Here is a 25,244-nt window from a genome sequence, read left to right on the forward strand (position 1 = left end):
CTTCCATCCTCCCTCAGACGAAAAGGTGTATCTGCCAGTATCGCTTGAGCCTTCAACTTCTCATAGCGTGCATCTGTTTTCTGCTCATTGATGATCCTCGCTAGTAGCTCAGGTTCAACAACAAGGTGGGATAAACCGATTGAACCTTGAGTGATTGCGAAAGGTTCCCAAGAGGCTAGGTCTTCGATCAACCTCCATCCAGCAAATAAGGCATTAATCGAAACTTTCGGTGCTTTGCGACTGAGAGCGTCAGCCACGACGTTCGCCTTTTCTGGGTGGTAGGAGAGGGTGAAGTCGTAATCCTTGAGGAATTCAAGTCAACGTCGTTGTCTTATGTTCAATTCTTTCTGCGAAAATAGATACTTAAGAATCTTATGATCGGTGAATGCTTCAAACTGTTCCCCATACAAGTAATGTCGTCATATCTTCAGTGCGAACACCACCGCAGCTAACTCTAAATCGTGAGTTGGGTAGTTCTTCTCGTGAATTTTAAGTTGTCGAGAGGCGTATGCGATCACTTTCCCATTCTGCATCAGCACGGCCCCTAGGCCTGACCCAGAGGCATCAATATAAATCACGAATCTGCCTTTACCAGAAGGTAAGGTCAAAATAGGAGCACTGGTAAGTCGCTCCTTCAATAACTGAAAACTCGCCTCGCACTTCTCGTCCCATAAGAATTTAGCCTCTTTTTCAGCAACTTCGTCAGGGGTAACACAATTTTTGAAAAATCCTGAATGAATCTTCTGTAGTAACCCGCTAGTCCAAGAAAACTTCTGATATCACATGCGTTCTTTGGTTGCTGCCAACTAAGTACAACCTCAACCTTTGCAGGGTCCACGGACACTCCTTCCTTAGAAATAACGTGTCCCAGAAACATGACTTCCTCGAGCCAGAATTCACATTTAGAGAACTTGGCATACAAACGTTCCTTTCGCAAGGTCTCCAACACAATTGTTAGGTGCTCCCGATGTTGCTCTCGACTTTCTGAGTACACCAAGATGTCGTCGATGAACACGATCACGAAGGTGTCCAAAAATGGCTTGAACACCCTGTTCATTAAGTCCATAAAAGTTGCGGGGGCATTGGTCAGTCCGAACGGCATGACTGTGAACTCGTAATGATCGTATCTCATCCGAAAAGCAGTCTTAGGAATATCATCATTCCTAATTCTGAGCTGATGGTATCCAGACCTAAGATCGATTTTCGAGAAAACCTTAGTCTTCTGCAATTGATCGAATAAGTCTTCGATACGCGACAATGGGTACTTGTTTTTTATCGTGGCCTGGTTGAGCATTCGATAGTCGATGCACAAACGCAAGGTCCCGTCCTTCTTCTTCACGAAGAGCACAGGAGCTCCCCAAGGAGAAACGTTGGGGCGAATGAATCCCTGATCCAACAACTCCTGCAACTGCTTCTTCAGCTCCTCAAGCTCAGCTGACGCCATTCTGTAGGGTGCTTTGGAGATTGGCGTCGTACCTGGTAGCAATTCAATATTGAATTCTACCTCACGAGATGGTGGAAGTCCCGACAGCTCTTTAGGAAAAACGTCGGGATAATCGCGAACAACAGCCAGCTCATTGATGGGTGTAGGCATTGGATCCGATTGGATAACACTAACTAAAAAGGCAGTGCATCCCTTCCGCAAGAAGTTCTGTGCCTTAAGCGCCGAGATCATCCGGCTTGCTCGAACAGGTCTGGGAGTTCTGAATTCTACTCTCGAAGAGCCTGGAGACGATAAAACGATCTTGCCATCACGGAAAAATATCTTGGCATGATACTTGTGCAACCAATCCATGCCTAGGATGACGTCAAATTCTGTCATCTCAAGCAGGATAGCACAAGCAGGATAGTGCCGCTCTGCCACAACTACGTCCAATTCATGTATGTAAGTGGTGCAAACTGTGTTCTTCCCAACGGGGTTATACACGTCTAAAGCGTTATCAAGTGGTTTTACAGTTATATGCAATTGTTTTACAAATTTTTCTGAAACAAACGAGTGTGTAGCACCACAATCAAAGAGTGCAAAAGCTGCTTGATCAGCAACAAGAATGGTACCTTGAACGAGATCCCCTTTTGTCAATTGATCGACCATGGCTGCATAAACTCGATCTGGCTCCCTGACACTGTTTGGTTGTGCTCGTTGTTGCTGCTAATGAGGTGGTCGAGGAGGCTGAGATACGTTGCTGGTTCGCTTGAGGTCATCTGCTGCTTTCTTCTGGCAGTCGCGTATGAAATGACCCATCTTGCCACAGTACAGGCATTCGCCAGTGTCCCGCGGACAAGGTTGTCCTACGTGAGGCCTCTTGCACCTGGGGCAGTTATCTCCAGACGACCGCCTAGGTGGTGGATGGCCCTGCTGTTGTTGGCGCTTTGTCGGAGGAAACTGCTTCTTCCCTCCCTCAGTCTTCACTGGTAATGGTGGTCGCTGCCCTGGGCCGCCGGGATAGGTCTTCTTCTGATCACCACCTGACACAGGTGACTTTTTGGCTTGCACACTTTTTGAACGCTCCCAATCCTCGTTCAGTAGGGTGGCTGCTGCTACCGCCGCAGAAAAAGTCGCGGGCATGCTGGTGAGAACCCTATGCCTGAGTCCTTCCTTCAGTCCGCGAATGAACTTCCCAGCCAGCTCATGATCATCCTCGAATAGGTGAGGACAATAGCGCTCAAACCGTTGAAATTTGGCGATATATTCATTCAGACTTAAGCTGCCTTGGCACAGCTCCAGAAATTCCACCTTCTTTTCCCTCGCATGAGGGAAATAGTTTCTGAGAAAAGCCCTCCGGAAGGCCTCCCACGGAATCACCTTAGCACCCGGGAACTGCACCTCCCGGGTAGTGTCCCACCATTCGCGAGCGTCGTTCTTTAATCGAAAGGACCCGAACATCGTCTTCTTATCGTCAGGGACGGACAACACTTGGAACACCCGTTCCACCTCTTTGACCCAACTCTCCGCCAAGTCAGGGTCAACCTTGCCAGAGAAGGTAGGAGGGTCAAGCTTCAGAAATTTTTCATACGTGGCGGTTGGTGTATTCCCCACAAGAGAACTCGGATCCTGATGGGGGCGACCCTAGTTACGAATTGCCTCTGCCAAGGAGTTGAGGGTATCCATCATGAATCCCCTCTGCTCACGCAACTCATCGGCCATGCTGTTGCTTATGTTTCCCGTCATCCTTAAAAAGCAACCAAGGTTAAGAGTCAAAAATACTAAAGAAGCACGAGAAGATATAAGTATAGGAGCAAAGGCAAAAATATAGAATTTTATTACTAAAGTCATTTATTTTGAATCCAGCCGTGCTCGTACATAAGCAAAAGTTCTATATGTAATTATAAATGAGTTCGCAGACTCCAACAAAACTGGGTAGGTGCTACCTCCCCTTAGGGACGGCTAGAGTACTTCCTAAGATATTCCCTTCTATTGCCTGTGCGCCTAAATCTACGCTTAGGGGTGAAGGGAAGTGACTCCCCGTAGGAGGTCTCCTGTCCGTAGAGAGGCGTCGCCGGAGTATATTCCGGTGAGCCAAGACTATAACTTGAAGAATCCGTCGAAGGTGTGTATGTGGGTGATACACCGCCCACTGGGTCTGCTGGAGGTGGCGGTTGCTCGCCTGCAGTCAAAATTGCGATCTTGCTGTCATGCTCGGCCTTGTGGAGGCAAGCATCCATGGTGTGCCCTGATTCTTCGCAGAAAACACACTTCTCTACTAACTCAGGGGGAACAAAATCTCCTGATGACTCCTGTGGTGTCTGATGGTGCACCCGAACGTGTGAAGGCGCTAAACCACCTTCTCGAGCATGCACCTCAGCCCACGTTGCCGCCAAGGGTATCTGGTAGGCGATCGGTAGTGGGAAGCCTTGCTCATCCGTAAAAATGGGTAGAGGAGGGCGGTTAACCCAGTAACCAGCCTCGAACATCCCATGTCCGCCCCTCTCCCTTACGGAACGGCCACGTACTCTACGCGTGCCCCTACCGCGACTACCACTAGAACCAGTAAACGGATCCATCTATACGACGGTACTACAAATAAAACAAGAATATAATTTAGTCTAAACATGCTATAAAATATCAAAGACTTACTTACAGCGCGATGGGATGTTTAATAATCAAGATTCACCTCTTTCTGATCTGGCTCTGATACCAAGTTGTAACGCCCCAAAATTTTGACTTGTGATTTTGAAAACCTTATCGAAAAACCTTTCAAAGATTTAAAGTTTTAACCTTTAAAAACGATAGCGGAAGATATTTAGAAAGGAGCACAAGTCAACAATCCTGGGTACGTTAGTTGAAAAACCATCATTCACATGAACAACAACTTAAAGGAATTGAGGAAATAAGACAATAGATTAAAAATCTGCAGTTTATTGCAAAATGAGCATTTTGTTCCAAAGTTCAATAATCTAAAGAAAACTCAAAAAGACTCAGAGCCAAGCCGCCAGCAGAAAGAAGATAAATCTTGATCCATATTGCACCATGCCATCGGCCGTCTGTGAAGTCCTACTCCTCACCTGCCCATGAAATGAGTCAGTTTCATAACAAACCAGTAGGTGCACGAACAGATAAGTAGAATGAAAATAAAGCAGGACATTTATGAGATAAGCAGTTATGATATTTAAACAATCAATACAATTGTAATTTATTCTAACAAGTGTAATATGTGCAAAGAGCTGTTAGTTGAAGCATTTCAAGCAGTGTAAGTCTCAATCATCTACAACTATTCAAGAAGATATTCTTTAAGTTCTGATATTAACTGGCCTGTGGGTACGCACAGACGCGAAACGTAGAAACAACCGAGACCGATCCGGGGGTTTATTATGTCAGGTGTTTTCATTAACCCGGATGGCTGCCTGATTCCGCTCCTAAGGGGACGGTCAGTAACTAAGAGAGTAAATCCCCAAAGGCATTTTTGGCCCATGGATGCATCCAACTTCTGCAGAAGTACCTGGGAGTTACCACCTAGGATAATTTATGGTAATCCCAATTCCCCTAACTCCGATGACTGGGAAAGCCGAGTCTTTTGCCCGCGGGGTGGTTGTTAACAACCTGTCCATCAGAGTTTTTGTACCATCCATCATCTCCCTTGATGAGCCTTGAAGGTCGAATGGGTACGACGGGGGTTTCTTAACCGCCGCCCCATCCTACATGCTCTGGTCTATTAGACCCACTCGAGCATCTTGCCTGTGAAGGTGAATTGTCACCATTTATGTGATCTCAGCATTGTGCTAATTGCACGCATCGAGGTTGTTACAACCTCATCCTCCAACCATTGTAACCCACATGGGACGTACTTGTCCAAAAGTACGGTTGTACCTCCCTAGAGGTACGACTACGATGAGAGGGCAACATATAAGGTTTTATGATTCTTTTGGTTCATACATGACATGTATTGCTCTTTTGAGCAATTGGCCTGTGGAGGCCGATATTATCACATCCAAATCAATAAAGTGTTGATTTCCCACTTTAAGATACTCCATGACCTCACATAAAATTCATACCGTACATGCCTTAAGGTTCGGTTACAATAGCAATTGCAGTGGTTTTCTCTCCAGAAATGAGTCTATCCACAAAGTTTACCTTAAGTATGCATTTTCAAAAGAATAAGCATGCAGAACAGACAATCACGAGTTAAGTAATCCTACAGGTAACAGGTATGCCAATTGACTACTTGATTCTTTCTAAAATGAGTCTACCCAAAGAATTTACATTAAGCATGCAATTTCAAAAGAATAAAAAAGAGTAAAACTCTGACCAACCAATACTTCTCTGAATAAGCAGGTATGTAAAATAACTATTCTATCTCAGAAGTCTTATTTTATTTTGTTCATACAAACTCTTCGTGCGACTTTCCCCTACCTCGGGATGTCGTGCAGCTGCATACGTCTACGCGTGTAGATGATACGAGGCTCAGGCCGCGGAGCCAGAGCGGGGTTCGATACGATGTCTGCACGAATTCAGCGCTACTCTATTTATCATGCGGAGAAATAGAAAAACAGGCCTGTCGATTGGAAAAGAGAGAGGCAGCAGGGGTGTGCCCCTGCTGGCTGAAAACAGACAAGCGACAGGGGACAAGCCCCTGCCTGCCGACAATAGCGGGGCGACGGGGGATGAGCCCCTGTCGAAAACAGCGTGGCGGCAGGGGGCCAGTCCCTGTCAACAGCAACAAGGCGGCAGGGGTCCAGTCCCTGCCGACAGCAACGAAGCAGCAGGGGCTGAGCCCCTGCCGACAACCACCAGGTGGCAAGGGCTGAGCCCCTGCCGACAGCACCGAAGTGGCAGGGGGCCAGCCCCTGCCGACAGCACGAGACGGCAGGGGGGGGCAGCCCCTGCCGACGGCCACGAAGTGGCAGGGGCTAGGCCCCTACCGACAGCAATGAAGTGGCAGGGGCTAGGCCCCTACCGACAGCAACGAAGTGGCAGGGGCTGAGCTCCTGCCGACAGCATCGAAGTGGCAGGGGGCCAGCCCCTGCCGAAAGCACCGGACGGCCGGGGGCCAGCCCCTGCCGAAAGCACAGGATGGCAGGGGTCAGCCGCTGCCGATGACACAGGACGGCAAGGGGGCCAGCCCCTGCCGACGGCCTCGAAGCGACAGGGGGCCAGCCCTTGCCGAAAGAACCAGACGACAGGGGGGCCAGCCCCTGCCGACGGCCACGAGACGGCAGGGGCGGGGCCCTTGCCGACAGCACGAAGGTGGCAGGGGCCAACCCCTGCCGACAGCCGAGAGGCGGCAGGGGGGCAACCCCTGCCGACAAGGAGAAAGAGATCGGGATGGGAGGTGACAGGGAGGACAACCGACCTCCCGTCGGTTTCCCTATCACCCACAGGGTGAGGGGGGGTGTCGCAGGGGCCTCGGTCTCTTGCCGGCACTCCGGCGAATCCCCAGATGAAAAAGGGAACGACAGGGGCCCCATAGGCCACTTGTCGGGCCCCCTATGGGCACAGGGGAGGCCGGGGCAGGGGCTGTGAGCCGCCTGTCGGCCTCCCGGCGAGGTGACGGAGAGGGTGGGGGGGGGGAAGAGAAGAGGGAGGAGAAAAAGGAGGAGTGGCGTAACTGGGAGGCGGTGGCCGGCGTCGGCGTGGGGCGCAGCGATGGCGGCGGTGGCGTGCGCAGAGAAGGAGGAGGGGGTCGTCGCGAGGAGATCGAGGGCGGCGTGCTGGGGGCGAAGGGCTGTGTGCCTTCCCCCGCCCCCCTGCAGTGCTTTTAAAAGCCTCAGTGGGGCGATGAATGGGGAAACCCCGATGGGTTTCCCATAATCTCTAGGTGGAGGGGGGGGGGTGTTGTGGCGCTCGGGAAGGGGTTTTCTCAAAATCCCCTTCTCGAGTCGGGTTATTTTAAAACCCTATCGATGGCGGGCCCGGGTCAGGTCCGGACCCGACCCGGCCCGGGTCCGATAAATTTTTTTTTGAAACGTGGGTTTTACATCACCAGGTTGATTGTCAACTTGTGAAGAAAATTCACTTTCTTAATCATAAAACTGAATAAATTCTTTGCCTGGCTCACTCAGAGTTTCAGTCATAGTATAATCTCTTTCGCATGATGCAGTGTTGGTTATGAAAAATGGCTGATGTTTGTCTTCATTGTTTTTTTCCTGTTCTGCAGCATATCCTCCAAGGCTGTTATAATACATTGACTCATAAAAAATGGCATGTCTTGATATCAAAACTTTAAAATCCTGAATCGTGAGACATCAAGGGACTCTGACTCAATTGATCCATTGTTGGTTTGTGACTCGACTGAGTTAGTCAAAGTTAGAACTCTGGCAAGTTGTGTGTAAAACCGAGTCATATATTGTTTTTTTGGTCCTACTATTGACTGATCTGAGATGAGACAACTGAATCAGGAGTTGACTTGCTGAGTTTTCCAACCATGGATAAAAGATGTTTCATATGCTGAATATGAACAAATCCTGTTTAGATTTTTGTCACGAATTTCTTTTAACAGTATTTCTCTACTATCTGTTGCAGGCATTTCCAGCTGGTTCTGGTCCTACAGATCGAACAACTTACATGTTTGCTTATGTTGTTCCCAGACCAGGATGCCCAACTCTGGAGCAGTTACTTGAAGTTTACTGGGATTTGATGCCAGATTATCAAGTAAGTAGTATTCTTTTGCCAAACAGCTCATATATTTTTTAAAAAGTTATTGTATGTTCTTTATTGTGAATATGATGACCTCTTTTAATGTAATAAAATGGTTGTCATGGAGGATGTTACTGTATGTTAATTCAAATTCAATGTGATTTTCTGTATTCCTCCTTTCTTTTGTTTAAATTGATATTTGCCACATAAATTTGAAGCATGGATAACAAAATAAAGGGGTATTATTGCAAGTCATTAAATGACAACAAATAGTTCACTGAATGAAAATGCAAGAAGGCACCTATAAAAAATTTTCTGCTCATCAAAAATTGCTTTACTGCTGCAAAAGCAAGCAGTTATTCTTCGACAGAATACAATTTTGAAAACCAAGAAAGAGAAGGCATGCAACCATTTGCATCCCAGGAAACCATATCAGTCCCTTGAATTAACTGACTGAAACAATGTCTACCAAATGTTTGCCATATTGGACTCCAATGCATTAAAATTCATTTTACTGATTTATTGGAATTCCTATACTCTTAAGTCTCACAGGTTTGTTTATGCAACTGCACATTCACATTACAAAAAGCATGTTGAATTTAACTATTATCAACTTTTTCTCAGACAACCTTAACTGAAAACCATGGTGAACTTATTTAATCTTTGAGGTTCCACTCCTCAAAATCCTGTGCTTGTCTCACATGAAAACTGGTTACTAAGCTTTTATCTAGTTTTATATCAGTAGCACCCTATGCCAATATATGGCCTTTGATTCAATGATTAATCTCCACTTTGAACTCTGAATTTTTTTGCTGTGCATAGATGAGTAGTGCTATTAATGTGGAGATATATTCCATAGTAGGTTTTTTCTAGGAAATTATGGTAGAATGTTGCAGTTGTAATTTTCTATTATTCATTTTTAATGCCACCAATGGTGGCATTTATTGTAATTTATGTGCAATTGCATGTTGTTTATGAACACCCATTTTTAGGGCTTTACTATATTTGAAATAAATAGTTGTTGTCCCTTGTTGTCCATGAAATGAGGATCTTCCAAACACGAACTTAGATCCGCACGAGAAGGTGTCTAAAAAGACACTAAAGCATAACCCTTAAAAAGGGTATAATGGGAAACAAAAGAAATAAAAAATATTCTTTATTGATATGAAACACCAAATGTTTAAGAAGCATTGGAATAAAATATAAGAGGGGATGCACCCCTTTATATACAAGTGGGAGAGGAGAGCTCTTAAGGAGCTCTCCTTGTAACCGTTGGACTAGTCCAACGGTTATAAATGTAACTGTTGGACTAGTCCAACGATTAATTTATTAGTTAAGTTCCAAGTGGAACTTAACTAATAATGTAAGTCTAGTTCTATTAGAACTAGACTCTCAAAAAGTTAAAAAGAAAATAGCAAAAAATACAGGAAAATAAAAATAAAATTACATATATATATAATAATAATATGAATATTATTATTATATATATATTTTACATTTTAACACTCCCCCTCAAACTTATATTACAATATGCGAAAGTTTGTATAAGAGAAAGTGAAATCTGGGAGCAACGAGCAGCTTTGTAAAGAAGTCTGCTAACTGATATTCTGAGGTAACATATGGCAGATCAATTGTCCCATGTAGATATTCCTCTTTGACGTAGTGACAATCTATTTCAATTTGCTTGGTGCGTTCATGAAATGTTTTGTTGCTTGCAATGTAGACCGCACTTTTGTTGTCGTAGCACATACGTGAAGCTTGTGTTGCTTCTGCTCCCATATCAGCAAGTAGGCGTCTGAGTCAAACTACTTCCATGGTCGTGGTTGCCATGACACGATATTCGGCTTCTGTAGACGAGAGAGAGACCTTCTGCTGCTTTTTGCATCTCCATGATATCAAAGATTCACCTAAAAAGACAAAAACCAATGGTTGAGTGTCGGTTGTTAGGATCACCTCCCAAATCAGCATCAGTGTATGCAATTAAATCAAGTGAGGAAGTAGAAGACAAAATGAGCCCTCTTGAAAGAGAGGTCTTGAGGTATCCGATGATACGCAAAACTGCTCCCATATGAAAAGATGTAGGAGCATGCTGAAACTGGCTTGCTGTGTGCACAACATGTGCTATGTGTGGTCTGATAATGAGTAGATAGGAAAGAGCTTCGACTAACTGTCTGTAAGGAGTAGGGTCTTCAAGGAGTTCCTCATTATCAATCTTCATTTTTATATTGACAATTTCTGGAGTATCTACTTTTTTATCATCGGTAATGCCAGACCTAAAAACAATATCAGAAGCAAATTTAGTTTGAGATAGTAGATAACCCCTAGGAGAGTAAGCAACTTCAATACCTAAGAAATATCTTAATAAACCTAAATCAGTCATTTCAAAATGAGATTTAAGAATGTTTTTGATATTTTCAACTCTCTGTTTATCGCTTCCAGTGATGATCATATCATCCACGTATAGAAGAAGCACAATGATCCCTGCATCAGAACTCTTAATAAACAAAGCAGTGTCAATTAAGCAGAAGTGAAAACCAATATCAATCATAACATGACTAAACTTGCCATACCACACTTTGGGTGCTTGCTTAAGGCCATAAAGAGTTTTTTCCAGGCGAAGGACTTTACTCTTAGGAATATTGAGACCGGGAGGAGCTTCCATGTACACTTCTTCAACTAGGTTTCCATTTAAAAATGCATTTTTTGTAATACCTGTGAATTTTATCATATAAATAAACTTAAAATTTACGTCCTTAGGTTGTTACAAAGAGATATCAATGCTCTCTCTGTAGGATAAAATGGGGTATTTAGGAAATTTTTGGAGGAAAATTATGATAAAGGAAGAAATCAAAGTCTGATGATGAAAATATCCCATTACGAGGGATCGGGTTGTCACTAAAAATTTATGACAACCGCATTGTTTTTCTGTGAAAAAGGATAAAAATATGAACAAATATTTAATTTTGAAAGGGACATATCCCGACAAAATTTTATCTCAAAAGAGGGTAAGGAATAAAAAGGAATTTTGAAAGAGGATATAAAAGAATTTTTTTTTGAAGAATCTACACGCAGGATCAAAGAATTTGAAGAAATCAGAAGAATAAAGGAAAAATACACCTGGGTTTTAAAAACAAAAGAGGAAATTTTGAATAATATATACCCAGGGTTTTGGAAAATACAAGGAAGATACAAAGTATCAGACAATCACAGATATACAAACAAAGATGTATAAACAACATTCTCTAAAACTGACTCTATATGTAATATTTTGAAATGGCTGATAGGATCTTAATCCTAACTCTATGGTTCAGATCATCTGATTTCAATCAAGGTATGCCGATATACTCAAGCCGAAGCTCAAAGTACGTGGCATAAAGATATCTCTCTGGTTCTAAGGTAATGGCTTCCCAACATCCTTGAGCACCTACCGATATACCTCGGACTATGGCCCTTAGGTACGTGGTAGGGGGGCACGAACCCAAATAAGTGGCCCAGTTGTGAGGCTCTCTCCCGAACTATGGTTCAGTGAGACAGCCCAGCAACGTGAAGGTCGGGACAATATAGGTAGGGATGTTTTCAAAAAACATGATCAACATGCAAGAAATCAGAAGGCTCTAATGCAAGTCCTAAAGAGATAGATTAAAATGAAAAGAAGCATACACTTGCATACATTGTTTGTATTTAATCCCTAAAATTGAGGGGAGTTGTATTTAAGACCTAAGTCTAATGTGAGCATGGAATAATCTCCTCAATATGGTCCTACCAAACCATACTTAGATTCTATATGCAATGATGTCAGCTTTAGGACAGAGTCTAGGCTTCTAATGTTTGCATGGAAATGAAGCTGACATAGAAGAATAAAGACTTAGAAAATATTTAAAGCAAAGCAAAGGCATAGATCCGACCGGACGAAGACTTGTCCCATCACGGTCGCCAAAACTGTGATCATCGCAAAATTTTTCCTCTCTTGTGGTTTCTCTCTCTTCCTTCTCTTTTCCTTTCCTAACCTCTATTTTCCTCCTTTTTTGAAGGGAGAAGAATAAAAGAAAGAAAAGAGAAAGAGAAGAGGAACTCTTTTGCGCGGTCTCACTTGACCTTAATTTGAAAATATTTAGAAATTTAACTTGCCTCCGTTTTGAAAATATTTGCGAAAAAATGGAGAGAAGGGATTCGCTCGTCGGTACGAGGTTCGACCGTTCCTAGCGCCTTTACCAGGGGTAATCGAATCAATGATCGAATCTATGCCTTTTGCTTTGCCTAAATATCATCTAAGAATTTATCCTAAAGATCTAAATGCACAAAGAATCGTGCTTGTGCAATTCAAGGATGTATGCTCTTTTGAAAGAAGATTTGAAAAAAAATTCCCAAGTGCTTGATAATGGAGTGAAGAAATGTTTTTGAATGGTAGAATCTAACTTAGAACTTGAGATAGATCATAGAAGTTCTAAGTCTTTTAAGATAATCTGAGTTGGGAAAATAAATCTTTGAATTTGGAAAGAATGATATGAAAGGAAATGGAGTTTCAAAGTTAGAAATGGACTTTGAATTTTAAACTTTAGAATTAAGAGAAGGAAATGAGTATTTGAAGTGGATTTGAATTTCAAATTTGAAATCAGGATGGACTTGAGAAATCCAAATGATATTTTAAAAATGGAAACGGATTTAGAAGGTTCAGATGAGATCTGAAATTGGATTTGAAATCTAGAATTGGGAATGGAATTGGATTCCCGACCCTACAATGAATTCTGGATCTTAAAACGGATTTAGGATCTGAAATCTGAGATCCAAGATAGAGTTGGACTCTGGACCCTAAGATGGAATTTGGATCTGAAGTCTGAGATCCAAAGTAAAATTGGATTCTGGATCCTAAAATGGAATTGGATCTAGAGTTTGAGATCCAAGAGTGGAACTGGGTTCTGGATCCTAGAATGGAGTGGATCTGAAGATGGGTTTAGGATCTAAAATCTGAGATCCAAGATAGAGTTGGACTCTGGATCCTAAGATGGATTTTGGATCTGAAGTCTGAGATCCAAAGTAGAATGGGGTTGTGGATCTTAAAATAGATTTGAATCTGAAGCCTGAGACCCAAAGTGAAATTGGATTCTGGATCCTAGAATGGATTTGGGTCTGAAGTCTGAGATCCAAAAAGTGGAATTGGATCTGAAGTCTGAGATCCAAAGTGGAACTAGGTTCTGGATCCTAAAATGGATTTGGAGTTTGTTAAATTCATAAGATGAATTAAGAACTTCCAAGTTTGAATTGAACTTGGAAAATGAAATTTAGAATTTGAATCTTGAATATACAAATGAATTTTAAAGTCAAATTGGACTTGAATTTGGAGCTTGAATTTGGAATTTAGAAGATAAAAAGAATCTCAAAGTTAAATTTGAACTTTGAATTTGATTGGAGTTTTGAATATAAATTGAATTTGGAATTTCAAGGTCAGATTGAACTTTGAAATCTGATTGAAATTTTTTAAAAATGAATTTTTAAATCTCAAAGTTAAATTGGACTTTGAGATTAAAAATAAAGTAGAATTGAAAATGAAAAGATGAATTGGATTATACAAGAATTGAAGATTGATTGAAGAAGATATTTACATCACTTGGAGTTTTGAAAAAGGAATTTTGAAAATATGATGCAGTTCTATCCTAAATGATGAATGAATTTGAAGAATTTTGAAATCGGATTTTGAAAATCATATTTCATTCTTTACATGAATTGAAATAAGATTGAAAATATAATACATCCTTGACTATGGTCATTGAATGTATTATATAATAATCTATATTTAAATTCAGGTGAAGAATAAAACATATTTTTGTGCTTTTATAGAGTTTAAAATGAAATTAACTCTCAATATACCCTGACTATGGCCATTGGTATATATTTTGAGCCAATTTTAAAGTTAAACCCTAATAAAAGAAAGAAATATAAAAAATATGATGATTTTTGAAAATGATCCGGTGTGGATCCAGTGTTATTTTATAAAAGATAAAAATTCTAAGTTTTGTTTACATCATGACTATGGCCATTGATGTAAATCATCAACTTAGAATTAATTACCTCTTACGAAATGGTGCACGTGCCATTCGTGTTGCCATTTGTGAGAATTTGAGAAATAAAGACAAAGAGGCATGAAAAATAAGTAAATTATGATATTTACAATGCTCATTCATTCTATCTAAAACAGGAAATGTAAATTTTCATTAAGTTCTAACTATTACAATACGACAAAATTGAATTTACAACTCCCAATGATAATATCTTCCACATATACCCTGCAAAACACTTGATTAGTATGATCATAGAGGAAATTTGTATATATAGTATGGATTTCAATGGCAAAGGTCAGGATGTCAAGATATAAATAGTGAAAAAGATGGAGAAATGATATTGTATACCTATATATGTACATGCCTTATATTAATGCATACAATGAAAAACCTATATAGTATATACAATACTTTGAGGTAGATGCTGACCTAAATGGATTTGCCTAAGTGTGATGAAGATGAAGCCTAAATGTAATGGCTGATGACTTGTTAATGTTGTATAAAAGAACATAAGAGGAAGGATAACAAGGAATGGGGAAGATAGGATGGATACTGAACTGATAAGGATCACAAGCGGCTACAATGTTGATTTGCAGCAATATGATATGAAAAGATGAGATAGGACAGTAAGCGATATACTATTGATGCAACAGATGATGACTGGAAGTTGGAGTGGGATTGGGATGATTTCTTACCAACTAGCTACAACAACATTGCTGTAGAAGTAAAGATGGTACAGGTGATAGTATTTGCTGTATGGCCATTCTAACATTACTGTTAGCAATGACTTGTATTGGGACGGTAGTCAGATGGTGGAGGCTGCACACAGATAAAAGGGTGGAATGTTAGGTGAAAGATGAGTGTTACAGGAAGTGGGAGAGGTAAGGGCAACATAGCTTATGGTGCAGGGAAGTGGCAATGTGCAGTGGTGACAGCATGTTTGAAGATAGTGACTGTATGCCATAAGTGAGAAATGCACAGCAGTGTAAAAATATGCATAGTGATATGCTGTGCATGTGTACCTGTGTAGTTTAGTGAAGTGACACATGATATTTAAACGTGGTGTAATGTGGACTGTGGTGGAGATGGGGTCGAAGACAAGGAAAAATGTGAAGATACTGCAACAAGTAGGAATGTTGCTGAAATTTTAACAACTATGGGTATGACATGGTAAGGAGGTTATAGACGAAAGATGCAGCAATATGCAAATGTGAGCGAGGATTGAGGTAGGTAGGTGCTGTGAATGGTTACTTTTGCAGCAGGTTTTGTGATGTTCTGTGATGACAGAAGATTGGTATAAGATAATGAAAAATCAAACTGTACAGGGGGGTTTACAATCTACACATTTATGAGATTGCCTCTAGGAGGCAACAGTTTCTTTCAGTAGATACAACCAAAGCAGCAAAACCAGTATAAATCTAAAACCCAATTGATAATTCCAAAATAAAAAATAAAAAATTACTGAACGAAATCAAAAAAATTACTGAAGTTACCATTAGGAATGCCCACAGTTCAAATGAGGAATGCTGAAGTTACAAAATCAAAAATTACTTATGGAAATGGCTCCAACTGATAATTCCAACAAAACAATAATAAAAGAAAAGAAAACCTTGTAGGGTGCATAAATATGTTGTATTGGAATTCTTACCCTGAAAAGAAAATGCAACTGCTTTAATCCTTCTCAAAACATCCCTAAGTTATGATTTTCATGTACAGTGATCTCTGCTGTGATATCATGCCCACATTAGCTATTAATTTAGCTTTGGAATCAAAGTGACTTGCTTTGAATATCCAGGATTCTTCAGAGACATCCCTGGGAACGGCAGTCTTGATCCTGTTCAATCTTGTTTGCAATGATCTATCAATGTATGAGAAATAAACATCTGACTGATATTTCAAAAAATAAATAAATCGTGAAGCAGATTTATCCTAGGCAAACAAGCAATCAGATGTGACCATTAACCTCATCATCAAGCTTTTGATTGCTGCCCAGAGCCTAACGAACTTTGGTAAAATGATAATCAAGACATTGCATTTTATATTAACCAGAGAGAGGTATTAGAACTTTATATCACAGAACCATTCCAGCCCACGTGTTTGACCAAGATTTACTTCCACGATGGAGATGATGTTCCTGATAAAGAGTGTTGGTCGACTGGATTGCAGGGTTTGGGTTGGTGATTTAGACAAACAATAGATGGATCAAGCAAACTAATTATGCAAATTAATCACATAAACAATAAAAGAATTGGATAATTGAACTTAAAACTGATAATGAAGGCTTAAGCGAATCAGCGAAGAGGGTAAACCTGGGATGTAAAGGGATACAAAGTATTTAATCTCTGATTTAAGAACCAGATCGCTGATCCAAGTCTTAACCTCTGCTTCAGATTAGGAACCGATATTCACTGGATTTGATAGCATATTCGACGCCTTCTTCAACAAGAATACCCTTCAAGAGGCAATCAGGATTCCAACAAGATTTTAATAACAAGGAATTTGAATCAAAATTTTATTCAGCATAGGTCACTGTAGAATTCCGGCAGATCTCTTGCAGCAAATCGTTGCTGGATTTGTAATGAACATTTTTTTTTTGTTTCGGTTGGAGCATCCACATCTGATGCTGTCGCCGGACTGCTATGAATTTCGAATTCTTAAATCGCAGATACCATCGAAGTCTCGGTTGATAATCGGAAATAAAAGCAAAGATCGATCGAAACATAATAACGCACCAGTGTTTATCCAAAATTTCAATTAGTCAAATCCTCAAAATTATGTAATTTTGCTTGATTGATTGCCCAGAATCTCCAGCAATCGAAAACACCAAACATTTACCAGAATGAAGGAAGAAAGAAAAAAGAAAAAAAAAATTTGAATGTAGGAAACAGGGGATTCCATTAATGTTGCTTATCTATGATCCGAATTTGCTATATGCAAATCGGTATCATAGAGGGTGTCTTTATGAGATGGAATAAGGAAAATTTCAAAGGAAATCCCGATATATATACATGTATAAAAGAAAACAGAGAGAGAGAGAGAAGACTCACCGTGGTTTTTGTAGGGGATCTGAAGGAGCTTCGTGTGGGTTGTAGTGGAATCGATGAAATGGAGGGATTGCTGGCTTTTCCCCCTTTTGCTGAAGAAGAAGAGGATGTGCTACTTACTTGATTCCTGCAAAGATCGGTCACTTCCAATCAAAATGGAGAAATCCAAGGGAATAAGAAGAAAGTATGAAGAAGAAGAACGGATGACGGTGGAGAGGTAGGAGACGGATCTGCTGCTGGAAGAAGAGGGGTGCGGGGGTGAAACGTGGTGCCCTCGGGTTTCCTTGTCATGCCCCTCTTAAGGAGGAGGGCGAAGGTTCGGGAAGGCTGAGAGTGAGAGTGAGAGTGAGAGAGGGAGGGCGGCGCTGTTTTTGCCATCTCCCCTCTTGCGAAGGGTTCCCAATGAGAAAACCCTAAAGGGGATTTTCAATGGGTGCCCTTTACTTTTAAGATTTTTCTAAAAAGGGGGGGCTCCTTTTGAGAGTTTTCTAAAAGGTGATTCTTCATAAAAAGCAATTTTCAAAAGGGGTTTTTTAGAAAAAGGGTATTTTCAAAAAGGAGGTTTTTCTAAACTATATTTTTTTCTTTTTATTTTATTATTTTTTTGTTCTTTTCTTCATTTTCTATATTTTTCGATATTTTTGGAATAAAATCTTAAAATTTACAGAAAAACAAGGATTTAAAATAAATTTTTTTTTTGTATTTTTGAGAAATATTTACAAAAGTATTTTTCTGAGAATTTCAGACCATTTCGGGGAAAATTCTTCAGAAGAATGGGTTTGGTTCCAAGTTTTGAGAAAACGTTCGAGTTTTCAAACTCGAATCGAGAAATACAACGCAATGGATCCATACGGAGGTCGGAGGGACTGTCTGAGCTAAAAAACTATTTTTGGTATTTTCTGTAATTTTAATTAAAAAGCTGGACAACGAGACTCAGATTTGGATCTGGACTATGGATCCAGATCTGAAATCAAGTAAAATATATAAAATGAATTTAATTTCAATAAAACTTGAGAAATGAACTGGAATTTTGGATTTAAAAATGACTTAATTGCATAGAAAATGATATCAGGGGCAAAAAAAGAGATATTTACAATATTTTGAAATTTTTTGGGTGTTCACAGCTACCCTGGGAACCTACTTGACCTCGGGGATTGTACCTGTTTGGTGTATCCGCGGACAACGATAATTAAAAAGAGGAACTTAAATTGTATGCATGTAACGCCCAAAAAAAAATCCAGGACTTGTAACTTTTAGAATAGTTTAGAAAGCTTTGAAATCATACAATAATCAGAGTTTAAATAGTATTTCAGCGGAAAATGATATTTTTAAAACCACAAGTCAATGGACCTTGAGTGCATTACTGTAAAACCCGAGATTTTTATTAAAAAATATTTCAAATTTTTCAATTCGGGCCTAGATCCACATTACGGATCCAGGACCCATAAAGGGGGGTAATTAGGATTTATTTATTTGAAATCTTGATTTAATGGTAATAATAGATAAATGAAAAGTTTTCTATTTTAAAATTTTAATTTAATTCGAGGATCCACAGTGGATCCATTTGGATCCACTTGTGGACCCATTTTGTTTTGGGGCCGGGTTGCGGGTCCCGGGTTCGGACCCGAGCCCCACCCCAAATAACAGCCCTTTTAAAACAGAAAGGGCAACCCGATAAACCCTAACAGGAAAGGAAAGGGGGGAAGGGGGTGTTACGCAGGGTGTAACCGACCTCCCCCTCCCATCTCGGCAAGGAAGGAGGGGGCCTGGGGTCGATAAAAGGGGAGTGAAGAGAGGGTTATGCCCTCTTCACTCGGGCTCTCTCTTCCCCATCTTTCCCCATCTCTCCTGCTTGCTCGGTGCGCACACGCCGGAGGAAAGGAGGTCGCCGGAAAGCTGCGACAGTCCCTGTCACGGCAACAGCAAGGGGCAACCCCAGCCGACCGTGTTTTCACGTCCCCAGCATCCGATAGCCGGAATACCCTTCAAAAGGTACGGGTACCTCTTTTTGATTCAAATGGGGCATCGGTGGAGATTTGATCTCCATGCAACAGTCGATGGAAATCTCATGGAGAACAGTTTCCACTGTTACTCCCTTGCGCCTTCTGTGCTCATGTTGTATTGAAGAAAAAAAAAACAGATTTAAAAGCTTTTCCTGCATGATTTGGGGCCCAGGTATGCAGTCGGCTGGGCTGTGACCCAGACCCAGCCAACTGGGTCGGCTGGGTGGGTCTGGCTGGGTGCTAGACCCAGTTTTAGCTGAGTCTTTTATTCCAAATTCTTATTTTAATTTGAATGGTTAGAATAAGTTGATATTGAAGTTTTGCATCAGCATTATCATGTTGATAGATATCTTTTAATTGAACTTGAATGGTCAGAATAATGTTGATATTGGTTAATAAAGTTTTGCATCAGAATTATCATGTTAATAGGCATTTTTATTTTGAACTTGAATGGTTAGAATAAGTTGATATTGTTTAATGAAATTGGCATCAGATTTATCAAGCTGATAGGCATTCTTATTTTAATTTGAATGGTTAGAATAAGTTGATATTGATTAATAAAGTTTTGCATCAGAATTATCATGTTAATAGGCATTTTTATTTTGAACTTGAATGGTTAGAATAAGTTGATATTGTTTAATGAAATTGGCATCAGATTTATCAAGCTGATAGGCATTCTTATTTTAATTTGAATGGTTAGAATAAGTTGATATTGATTAATAAAGTTTTGCATCAGAATTATCATGTTAATAGGCATTTTTATTTTGAACTTGAATGGTTAGAATAAGTTGATATTGATTAATGAAGTTTTGCATCAGCATTATCACGTTGATAGATATCTTTTAATTGAACTTGAATGGTCAGAATAATGTTGATATTGTTTAATACAGTTTTGCATCAGAATTATCATGTTAATAGGCATTAGTTTAATTCTGATATGTCTTAGAAAGTAAATATGGTATTGAATTGGTGATCATTGCTTAGCAACTGTTAAAGCTTAACCAGCTGGGCATTTAGGGAAACCTGAGACAAAAAGGGATTGTACCTAGTGATTTCAAAAAGAGATATACCTATAAAGTAATTCAATGGTGGTTTTCGAAATAGGATAGGCTGTCGTTTTGACAGCATACACAGATCCATACTGGACCTGTGAATATGCTGCCAGACCCAGCCAATGGGATCGGCTGGGCTGGGTCCAGTCTTTTCACATATATATATATATAGGTATGTTTGTATATATATATATATATATATGTAATCAGGGATATTAGCATATGGCATCCCCTTTTTGGTACGCTTCCGGACAGCATACGCAGCCCCTGTTTGGGCCGGTGTCTATGCTGACACACTCAGCCAATAGGGTCGGCTGGGCTGAGCTGCTAATTTCAAAACTCCTCTTATGCTGGGAATCATGCCATGTTAGTAACATAGGTGGTTAGCATCGAAAAACAGGCCCTGGTTATGTGCTTGGTAAGGTTAATATTCTAATCATTTGATGCATGATAAATCTTGAGCATGAATTATGTACCTACAGTCTCATTTCTCTTTATGTTAGGAGTTGAGGTGGTGTACATGACTGTTGGAACATGTTTACTCATTAATGTACTTGATGTGTGTTGTTACATTACATATGATTGTGATTCCTGCATTAGTGTTCCGGTGATCAAAATGAATCATCGAGGGTTTGGTAAACCCGAGCTGTGAGAATATTTTCCCTTACTCATTTCAATGCATTTCAAAGATCATGCTTCATAAATATTTCAGCTTTGTTGCACTGTTCTATATGTTTCCACAGGCCGGAGTCCTGTGATGGCTCTCGCGAGGTAGATGCGAGCTTTTGTCTTTCTTTTTGCATATGATGTTGCCAAACTTAAGAAATTAAATTTTAATAAAAAGTAATAATAAAGCACAGTGTAATAAACCTTCTGGGATCACTCATCTGGAGAATGGGGATCTTAGAAATCCGGTCTTGGGGAGACTGTGAGGATACAAAACTCTGTGTGCTAATTTTGGTCCCCTGAACCCGATATTGAGGTTCCTTCTCCTGGCCACGGTTTTAGGGAGAGTCCGTCACTTTACCCGGGAGTGGTGTGTTTGACACAGCTGTTGTTTTTGGTACCAAGGAAGTGGCACTTGTGGGCGTGGGGTGTCCCTTGTGTCCCCGACATTAGATGTGGAGGTCTAATGTTCCGAAGGTGATTCGGTCGAGGGCTAAGTTGGAACCCAGTAATAAAATATAAATTGTGTGCTAAGCTACCCTGGGAACCTAACTTAACCTCGGGGTTTGTACCCGTTTGGTGTATCCGCGGGCAACGGTAATTAAAAAGAGAAACTTAAAGTTGTATGCATTTAATAGGGCATGCATAAGGAAACAAAAAACTTAATGGAAGATAATAAAATGATTCATGCATTGCACAAAAGACATGCATTTTTCCTGTTATGCATTAGATCATGCATACTTTAATGGTTTCCTTACTCAATACATGAGGGTAGGTGTTGAATGTTTAATTCTTGTTGCATGCTGAAATTTTAGTAGATGCTACTGCTTTACTGTCCTTGCATGCTTAGCATTTATGATTTTTACATGAATAAATTCTCAATTGCTATAATCTGTCTTGTATGTATTTCCATTAATTGTTGCATGATATCTCATCTTGACTCTTATCTCACTTGTTTCATTAAGAAGTAGCTGTGCTCAGGATTTCGATTCTGACACCCTACTTCATTGGTTTTTCGCAGGAACAGGTGATCCGTGAAGTCGACAGCTACTGCGAGGGCGCGAGAGTCACAACGAGTTTTGGCAGTCTTCTTTGTGGACAGAGTGACTCCTTATTTTGGTTTTTCAGTCTAGTGTTCTTGTTATTTGCTTATTGTCATCAGTGGTTACTTGAGTCAGACACCTTATTTTTGAGATTAGTTTTAAATTCATGAATAAAGGTAATGGTTAGTTATGGATGTTAATTGCAAGTTCTTTTGTGGTTTATGGCTATCCAGTTGGAATTGGAACTGTGAGGACCCCGGGTCTCTGGGAAGTTTTCCGCACTGTTTTAGAAGAAAAAAAAATCTGCAATTTCAAAGGGGATGAGTTGGGGTTGTTACAATTACAACGTAAACTTTTCTTTGCCGAATTCCGCACAACTATTGAAATCAAATGGTTTTGAAATGCAATTTCAATGATGGAGAATTTGTTTGTTGAAACCGAGAAGAAGTTTACTAAAACAACTTTAGTAACTCAAGGTTTAATAAAAAGAGAAATTTTGGAATACCCTTTATGTTAAAATATAACTTGTGTATGGATCTGGATCCAGATCCATACGCATGGTATGTTAATGAAACACATGTTGTTTTACTCTCATTAATGACATCCTTGTAATATCTCTGATATTACAAGGATAGTTGTATTTTTGCTATTATATATAATATGGTTAGGGCTTGGAGGTCGAGCATCGTGAGCCGCCCCAGCCATTGTGTTCTCTCTCTCTCTCTCTTTCTCTCTCGCCCTGTTTCCTGTTAACGCTATAGCAGATATGAAATCTGATATGGTATCAGAGCACAGGCCATCCTGTGCGTGAAGACCTTCTGAAACAACGTATCCTCTTTCAGCGTGAACAACAGCGTGATCTTCCCCAGCGTATCCTCTTCCAGCGTGAACAACAGCGTGATCTTCCCCTTCTGAAACAGTGTACCCTCTTTCAGCGTGAACAACAGAACTCCCTGTGCGTGAAGAAGTTCTGAAATAGCGTGATCTCCCCCTGTGCGTGAACAACAGAACTCCCTTCTGCGTGTTCCACCTGACAGCAGTAGCATGTTCATCCTAACAGCGTTTCCTCCTCCTCTGAAATCTCTGGAACAGCAGCATCGTGTTCCTCCTTCAGCGTGAAGACTCTCTGGAATAGCAGCAGCGTGATCTCCCCTTTCTGAAACAACGTTTCCTCCTTCAGCGTGTTCATCGACTGTGTTCATCCTAAGTTCTCTCTTTTCTGTTACTCTATCATCTGTGTTGGTTCTCATTTTTTTTTTATTTCAAATCAGTTTTGATTCCTTAAGTTTCCTTTTCTTCCTTCATTGCTGTTTTAGTGTTCTTTGTGCAACCTTGTTTGGTCGTACAAGTATCTGCCTTATTACAGTGTTTCTGATTAATTGAGTGATCTTAAATCTGTTTATTTCTTTTCATTCATCTTGTTTGCTTATTCATTATTCTACTGATATGGATTACTCTTCGTCTTCATCATCCGGTCCCTCTGCCAATTTCTTGAGTCAGCTTGTTACAGAAAAACTTACTCATTCTAATTTTTTGACATGGAAAAGGCAAATCCTTCCTTTTATACGGAGTCAGGATCTCGATGAACATTTGGATGGTTTAGTCCCTATACCACCACGGCTTATTTTGCAGGAAACCAAGGATGAGAAAGGTGACACAATTACCATTTCCATTAAGAATCCAAAATATACAGTTTGGAGGAAGCGGGATCAGTCTTTAGTTGCTTATATTACGTCAACACTCTCTCAAGAAGTGTTGGTTACTCTTTCAGATGATTGCACTGCGGCGGATCTGTGGAGTAAACTGTCACAGACTTACTCTCAAATATCAGAATCCCGAGTTATGTTCTTAAAAAATGAATTTCAAAGTTTGAAGAAAGGCTCCATGACAGTCATGGAATACATAGGCCGCTTGAAGAGTATTACTGATCAATTGGCTGTTGTTGGAAGTGCTATTGCAGATAAAGATAAAGTTCAACAACTCCTCAATGGATTGGGTCCTGACTTTGACATGTTTACCACAGCTTTATCATGCCTTCCTCACTTGCCCACTTTTGACGACCTCCAAGCGAAACTTCTCCAGCATGAGATGGTTATGAAGCAAAGGGCAGAAGGAAATGAATCAACTCGTCCTCATTTAGTTTTGGCCACGGACACTTTTGTAGGTTTTGGACGATGGAATGGAGGGCATCAAGGAGGCAGAGGCCGCGGACGTTTTGGGCAGGGAGGACGTGGTATCTTGCCTACACCTAATATTTCAGGGGGTTTTAACACAGGGAATCAGAGGAGAGTGCCCACTTGTTTCCTATGTAACAAAAGAGGACATGTGAAAGCTGATTGTTGGTTCAACCTACAGAATAGAGGAAAAATAAACAAAATTGAAAATAAATCCACTACTGCTGTGGACACAAAAGGGCCATCCATAGATGTGCAACAACTTTTGTTATCAGCATTGTCACAGATGACGATCAAGCAAAATGAACAAGGCGAATGGTATGTTGATTCAGGTGCCGCCACGCATGTTACGGGTAATGCGGGTAAGTTATCTCACTTATTGCCTTATTTTGAAAAAGGTAGTATAGTTACGGGAGATGGAACTTATCACTCCATTAGTCATACTGGCAATGCACATATCCCTATGTCAAAGTCCTCACTTCACTTGTCCAATGTCCTTCTTGCTCCTAATATTAAAAAGAACATTGTCTCTGTAGCTAAACTTGTTGACGATATGAATTCTTCTGTCGAATTTACTCCCTCTTCTGTTTATGTTAAGGATCTACGAACGAAGGAAACGTTCGCTAAGGGGGAGCGACAAGGAAACATGTACGTCTTCAAGGAGATTCCTTCAGTGTCTTCGTCTTCAGTCCCAGTTCTCCAGTTGAAGTCATCCAAGCATTCTTTAGTGTCTTCGCCTTCAGAGTCTTTGTTTTTTCCTTCATTGGCAGTTTTTAATTCATCTCATTGTAATAAGCCAGATATTTGGCATAGTCGTTTGGGACATTGTAATCGAGGTTTCGTTGAAAACCTTGTATCTGATGGTCTCCTTCTAGAGTCTAGTTTATGTTCATTTTCTGATAATAATAATAAATGTTCCTCATGCGAACTCTGCAAAAGCCATGTTCTTCCTTTTCATATTATAAATAAAAGAACTTCAAAGTCATTTGAGATTATTTGTTCCGATGTTTGGGGACCCGCACCTATTCCTTCTCTTTCTGGCAATCGTTACTATGTTGTCTTTATTGATTCCTATTCTCGTTATACTTGGATATATTTCTTAAAACACAAGCATGAAGTTTTTCAAATATTTCGG

The 25,244-nt window shown here is 40.5% G+C and overlaps 1 protein-coding gene across 1 annotated transcript in view; it reads left to right on the plus strand.

Annotated features, from left to right (window-relative positions):
- The window catches only part of LOC149818708 (Lycopene beta/epsilon cyclase protein), a 220,272-nt gene that overhangs the window by 66,612 nt on the left and 128,416 nt on the right, over positions 1-25,244 (plus strand). Inside the window, exon 9 of the mRNA XM_089985863.1 lies at positions 7,958-8,086. Within this exon, the coding sequence (XP_089841989.1) occupies positions 7,958-8,086 (129 nt within the window). The remainder of the gene's footprint in view (positions 1-7,957; positions 8,087-25,244) is intronic.

This window comes from Nuphar pumila, chromosome 13, assembly GCF_984573655.1.
Source record: "Nuphar pumila chromosome 13, dmNupPumi1.hap1.1, whole genome shotgun sequence".
NCBI classification, from domain to species: domain Eukaryota; kingdom Viridiplantae; phylum Streptophyta; class Magnoliopsida; order Nymphaeales; family Nymphaeaceae; genus Nuphar; species Nuphar pumila.